This window comes from Helobdella robusta, assembly GCF_000326865.2.
Source record: "Helobdella robusta unplaced genomic scaffold HELROscaffold_75, whole genome shotgun sequence".
Lineage (NCBI taxonomy): Eukaryota > Metazoa > Annelida > Clitellata > Rhynchobdellida > Glossiphoniidae > Helobdella > Helobdella robusta.
In genome coordinates, this window is record NW_008705426.1 from 293,114 (window position 1) to 300,366 (window position 7,253).

Consider the following 7,253-nt stretch of genomic DNA (forward strand, 5'->3'; position numbering starts at 1 on the left):
ACGATTGTGCCTATTAGTGACGGAGCTGTTCTGTTTGTGTCTGTCTGTATGTGCGCGCGCGCGTTTTTTTTGTACACTTTTTTGCGTATGCCTATGTGTGTATGTAAATAAGTATGTGTGGGTATGATTGCTTAATTAATATTTCTATTATAAGATAGGTGTCATATTTTATATATATATATATATATATATATTATATATATATATGTAAACGCTAATTATGTTTATATATATATCGCTATTTTATATGAATAATAATAGAATAATCTGAATTAATAAAATTTTATAAAAAAAAAAGTTGATTAAATGTTGGCTCTTAATTTTTTTAAAGACTTCGGAATTTCATTCATATTAAGGGCTGGCTGATCGGTTAATTCATAAATAGATTTGTTCATTCATTCTGCTTGATTCATTCAGTCAGTCAGTCATTTAATGATTTCATTTAAAAGAAGAATTTATTATTAATACTACTGCTATTGTTGTTTTTTACAATTACTATGATGTAAATTGTTTCCATCACAACTACTGGTGTAGTTATTTTCAAATTATTTTTTACGTTAGTAACTAAGTAGTAGTGGTAGTAGTGTAATTTATTTTGTAATTACTTAGTATGTTTTTTTCAATTCCTAGTTTGAATTCTCATTCATTCAGGAAATGTTAGTATTAAAGTTATCGTTTTGTTGAACTTTATGTTACTTCTAATTGATTTTAATGGTTATTAATATTATTATAAAAAAAAAAGTTGATGATAGTGAACAGGTATAAATGTTATAAAGAATTTTACTTTTGGATACATACACATTCATACATACATAAATACGTACATGTGTGTTTTTCTGCATGGTGTGTGTTTATGTATATTTATTGTTATGTACGTGTTCATATAGCCATACATGTGTACATACATACATCTAGGCTCCAGTTGCATAAATACGTTCATTGCACGTATGCGTAGATATGCCGTCAATTTAAGTTGACTTATCCATCATTTATGTGCATATAGGAATATGTATATTTGTTTTTACGTGTGTATATATATATTCAATTCGTTATGCCCAATCCGTTGAATTGAAATTTTCTGTCTTATACAAATTATAGAATAAAAGAGAGAGAGAGATTAGGTGAAAGAGTGGGAGATGAGGCAAAAAAGAGCTAGAGCTGCAACAAGAGTGAGAGAGAGTAGGCTTATTTTCTATCTGGTGTTTGTTTTCAGAGCTTGTTTTAGGTGATTAATTAAAATATTTGGATTGAAATGAAGATGTTATAATTACAATTACCATCTGTGCGACTGTAATATAAAATTGTTCTTATGATCCTCAAAACTGTCGTTACTATGATTGTCGGAGTCAATCCTCATCAAATTATTAGATTTACAGTACGCACCTACCTACGTGGCTTGCTTGTCAAAGAACTTCATCTCATGTTCAACGTTCGTGTGTTTCTGCAAATGTTCGGTAGTGTATTTGCATGTATTTGATTTGTATTTTCTACCCGGATGTGATGGCACCTTTGTTTAATTGTCATTTTTATGTAGTGTGTTGTTTTCATGGTAGAAGCTTGTAGAAGCTCTATGGATGAATAGACATCATTGTTTTGTTAAAAATAGCATTCTTACAATATTATTAGCTTCAAAAGATTGGAGCTTGTGTATACAATTTTTATATTTGTGTGCGTGTATATGTAGCATTCTTATTTTTATTTAATACGAGCGAGAAGTCGTGACTCGTGATGGTGAATTTGAAAGATAAATTTAAAATACAAAGAAATAGAATGTATATACAGTATAAGTTTAAATGTTGATGATATTTGAACTTGGATTCTGTTTTATATATATAATTAAATGATTGATTGAATGATTAATTGATTGGTTATTAACTGGTCAGCTAATCGACTAATTAATTAATTAATTTTTTTCATCTCAAAAGTCAATTAAACTAAACTTTAAAAGAAAAAGTCTCAAGTAATTTGTAAATTTTGGAACCTTGATTGGTTATCTAAATTTTTAACATTCGTGTATATGTATGTGATATGTGTGTGTGTATAATTCCTTTTCTTAATTTTTTTCTCTTGCGTCTCATTCACTAAATGTAACGGATCATTGAGTGATGATGTATGCGGACGTGGGTTTGGCGAGTTTTGAGTCTGGTAAATTTTTTGTAAAATGGAATTAGCGAATGAATGAAATAAATTTGATAAACAAAAAAAGAACTAATCACTGAATGAATGAAGAATTATTTAAAAAACAACAATGGGAAGAAGTACAACTGAACAGGCTTTTATTTTACCTGGCAAAATGGTGGTAAGTGTTCGCATGTATATTGTATGTATGTTTGTATGTATTGTATACATTGTATGTATAATTATTGTATGTATGTATGTCTGTTTCATGTACTGCTTGCATGTACGTTATGTGTAAGTATGTAAAATTAATATTTAACCATCAAATAAAAAGCAGTATGAAGCATTATACAACAACTTATAAAGTATAAGGCTTAAATCTTCAACAATAAAGAGGTAAACTGTGAAGTTGTAAAAAATTTCACACCAGTATGACATGCTAGACCAGTATGACATGCTAGGGGAATTAATACTGCTCTGACTTGCATCCTATACCATATCGTCCCTACACTTTCTAAATATATCCATGCAACGTACATTATTTATATATATGTATATTTATTTGTATAATGACGATAATGGGAAAAACAGAAAAATAAAACACAATTGAGATTTCTTTCAATGATGACGAATAGGATTACTAATATATCCATATATACACACACGTGTGGATATGTATGTGAATGCATGTATAAAACTTATTGATAAATGCATAGGTAATGTATAGATAATTAATGTATATAGATCTCAAGCCGATACATGCTAATTATTCAGATAGATACCATGATCACAAATGATTATCTGTTGATAATACTGGTTTGGAGTTATTTATTTATAAGCTGTATTTAATTATTAATTTAATATAAATGATGCAGATACAATTAGTATTGATCAGGTTGATTGAGATATAATGACGGTGTAAAAATATAACAAATTCATATACCGGACAATAGTAACAACGATATTCACTGGATTAATGATAAGAAGTGATAGATAATAACGAAAAATAATTAGTAAGTAAGGATATCTGCGTTCGACTGGACATACATGCTTGAAATTAAGACAAAAATATTAATAAGGCATGTGTAGAAAATGGAACGATAGTAATATAACATGCAACCAATCAATCACTTCAATGGCAATAGCGTAAAAATCCAGAAGTAAAATTGGATACTTGAAATCAGAATAACTAAAATGAGCAAACAAACAAACGAACAAAAACATTAACTTTTCTTCTTACAGACGAGCAGGTATTCAACATTTTTAACTTTTCTCATAATTTTTTTTTTTTACCAAATGACAATCCACAAGGCGTCCGTCTCACCATCAGTTATGCAACGTCGTCGTTGTTACTGACGCCGTTAGCTGCATTAAACTGTATCTGGAGGAAAATTTCGGTAATCAAGTGAAAATGTTTACAACGAGGAGACTAGTAATAGTAAAAATAGTCTTGAAAATGATAAGAATAATGACAAGCAAGCCAGAGACAACGGTTTCATCATAACGTACCCTCATTCCAGCATTAATGTTGGCGCTAGTAGTAGAGGCTGAGTGCTGCTGCTGCAACTGCGAAGGAGGAAAATGATGATGATGAGAGAGAGAATGATGAGCTGGTGAGAGAGATGGAGGAAGAGAGAGAGAAGGATGATGATGGTGAGAAGGAGAAGGAATGTGCAAAGGAGGGGGCACGGATGGTCCTTGAATGAATGGATTGCACAGGTAAGTCAACGGGTTCATCATCTGGTTAGAATTATTCATTATGATTAAATAATGATAAAGATAACGCATTAACTGCAAGTACAAATTCACACACACAGACATACATAAGAAAAGAAACATCCATACACACAGATAGAGCAGTAACAAAACAAACCTGCCCAGGATGCAGTTGTATGAAGGCAGTAGCAGGATGACTAGCCCCAGGAGCCATTGGGGAAGCAGAGGGAGCAAAAAGGGGCATGGAAAGAGGAGGCGGAGGCATAGCTGGGGGCTGCCCAACTCCCTGAATACCCAATCCTGCCGAGTTGAGACGTGGCATGCCAATGTTGATGTTTCCTCCAGGGCCTCCTGTCATGGTTCTGGATTTGTTGAAAAGAAATGAGCTGAACATGCTCCCGCCGCCGCTGTTGTTCAAGTCCATATTACTGCTGCTGTTTGTGGTTGTCGTTCAACATCATCATCGTCATCGTTATCATCAACAACGACATCATCATCATCATCACTATTAACAACGACATTATCATGACCATCTGTAGAATTAATTCTACTAACCTGTTCTTCAGTTGTAAAGTCATGTTCCTAAACGACTGGAAAATTTAGAAAAAAATATAATGCAACAAGGTGAATGAATTAATGAATGAACATATGAAAGAATGAATGAATGAATGAACATAAAAAAAAGTATAAACAATATAACCTCCTCCAACAGGCTGGCTCTATTGAAGTTACTAGCATTATTACCAATGCTATTGTTATTAATATTACTGCCATTGAAAGCATTAATGTAGAAAGTGTTATTATTATTATGATTGATGTCAGCTGGAATGCTATTATTATTATTATTGTTATCATTATTATTATTACCAATAGTATTGTTGTTGACGGCATTGAAATAAGAATTTCTACCGTTGATGATGCTGTTACAGTTTGGGATATTAATGTTATTGTTACTGCTGCTGTTGAATGTTTTGAAACGTGGATGTTCCTTGTCGGCTGGCGCTGGCTTGGCAAACATTACTTCAACGTTTTCACCGTCAATAGATGAACCTGTTCATACGTTTGTATGTGCGTGAACGTCTGTTCATACGTTTGTATGTGCGTGAACGTCTGTTCATACGTTTGTATGTGTGTGAACGTCTGTTCATACATTTGTATGTGCGGGTGCGTTTGACGTGTCTCATTCATTTCTGCGTCGGTTGATCTATATCACCGTCAGCATTATTGTCGTTGTTAAAGATTTCATCATCACAGCAAACCTCATCCACATCATCGTAATCATTTGCCACATCATCATTACGACTATAGTTGTTAATTGAATGAAATGTTAGTGAATGTAATATAACAGAGGAAAAAAACCTTAAAAACTAAACATTAGCAAGCCTGAAAAAAATATATTAATGCGTTAATTAGCACCATAAAAACAGTAGAAACATTACCATTAGCATATTATATAACAATATAACGTATTAGCAAACAAATAAATTAACAAACAAATAATTTTAATTTATTCCAAAGCTTGTTCACCCCTCTTTTGAAAGATCGACAAAATCCAAGGAATCTGTCTCTCTGTGGCCACATTATTAACATAATTTATATACACATGAATAAACAAATAATAATATATAAAAAGCCACCACTAAATGTTAATATCTAATAACATTATTTATCACTGAGAAATCTATGGGCCCATGTTAAATACAATCCAAATTACGAATAAGAAATGATAGTAATAATATTTCTAACAATGGTAATATAAATAATAATAATATTAACAATAATTAATGAATAACAAAATAATAACACCATTAACAACAGCAAGAGCCTTCTCTGCATCGTGCCGATTTTCAAAATGTATGAAGGCATAATCCTGGAAACATATGTGGGTACATTTATTTATGTCTGTGCTGTGAGAGACAAACAGAGAATTAAAAAAAATATCATTCGTTCATTTATTAACTCATTCATTCAAAACGAAAAAAAGAGAGAATTATGAGATTCTCCAGATAGAGAATTGTTAGAATTACCCTAATTTTTTTAATCTGTTTGACTGAGCCAGTCCTGCCAACTGCAACATCGAAGACATTCCTCAATGTCTCTTCAGTGGTACCAGAAAGCAAGTTACGAACGTATAAAACTTTAACCTGCAACAGTTATCATTTACTATTACCTTCATTCATTTCATTATCCAAAACTGTGTTTTCGTGCTTAGCGCATTTCAACACAATACATTCAAACACATTTGAAACTTCCACACTCAACCTGCAGACAAGTTTTATATTCATAACACTGCTGCTGCTGCTGCTGTTGTTGTTGTTAAGTTTTTTATTGTACAGAAATATACGAAATAAAATGATAATAAAAACTGAAAAATATTATAAAAAAAAACTAAAATAAACAAAGAGATGAATATAATAAGATATTAAATGATCATTACATTTAAAATTTCACCTTTGAATCTGCACTGAGTCAGCAGTTATATCAAAATAAACAGAGCAAGATTCAAAATACAATTGAACAATAAGGATATTTGAAAAAATAAAAACTTCAAAGTGTAGAACAAAACAACCAAAAGAATATAAATCAAAAACGAAACACAGATCACAAATAAAAAAACAAAAACACTGAATAAGCAAAGACAAAAATTCCATGCTTAGACCCTAAAACAACAAACCATCAACATTACATCATCTGAGACTTCTCGTTCTGGCTCAGCCCAGTCAACTGCAATGGTGCAACCAAACAACTTTATTCTACCGGGGACGAGTTTTCGACGGGCCATTGCTGCATCCCTGTGTGTGTTATACTCAACAAAGGCAAATCCACGATTTTTGGATTTGTCATAGATGTCAGTATAAACAATTACATCTTTTACTCCAACTGTTACCTGATTGGTTATATAAGTCACAAAGACAATGTTTAACACAGAAAAAAAACTAAAGTGAAGTTATAAATCACAAGAGAAAAAATTATACCAATTCAATTTCACTTAAAATTTCTGCTTTTGTCTTCTCTTTTGGAATTCCTCCAACAAAAAGTCTACAGTTGTCAACAGAAGCACAGACACCAAGCCTCTGACCAGGCCTGATCTCATAGTTATTCATCTCAACAATGGCTCTCTTTGCATCCTCCTTGTTGGTGTACGTAACGAAACAATAACCTCTATTACTGTTACTGAAATCCATCATCAACCTGAACTGGTAAATCTTGCCAATCCTCTCAAATGCAGGCACTAACTCATTTTCAAAACAATCTCTCGGTATTTTCCCCACAAACACCTCACTGCCTTTCGGGGGAGGACTTCCCACCCAGTCTGGGGGTGGTCCAAACTTTCTTTGGCCATTTACTTGGATCATCTCACAGCCAGTTGCATCTATGAGATTCAGTAGAGATCCAGTTTCGTTTTCTGGTTCTTTGGA

At 32.3% G+C, this 7,253-nt stretch overlaps 2 protein-coding genes across 2 annotated transcripts in view; one reads left to right on the forward strand and one right to left on the reverse strand.

The window, feature by feature from the left end:
- The window catches only part of HELRODRAFT_103978 (hypothetical protein), a 10,074-nt gene extending 9,384 nt beyond the window's left edge, over positions 1-690 (forward strand). Inside the window, exon 23 of the mRNA XM_009031529.1 lies at positions 1-690. Within this exon, the coding sequence (XP_009029777.1) occupies positions 1-111 (111 nt within the window). The 3' untranslated portion in view covers positions 112-690.
- A 4,915-nt stretch (positions 691-5,605) lies between these two features.
- Positions 5,606-7,019, reverse strand: HELRODRAFT_89884 (hypothetical protein; the record flags this gene model as incomplete). The annotated part of the gene is made up of 4 exons (XM_009031490.1): positions 5,606-5,704; positions 5,862-5,978; positions 6,509-6,721; positions 6,810-7,019. The coding sequence occupies 4 exons, from the start codon at positions 7,017-7,019 to the stop codon at positions 5,606-5,608; spliced, it is 639 nt and encodes a 212-aa protein (XP_009029738.1).
- Between the last annotated feature and the right edge of the window lie 234 nt (positions 7,020-7,253).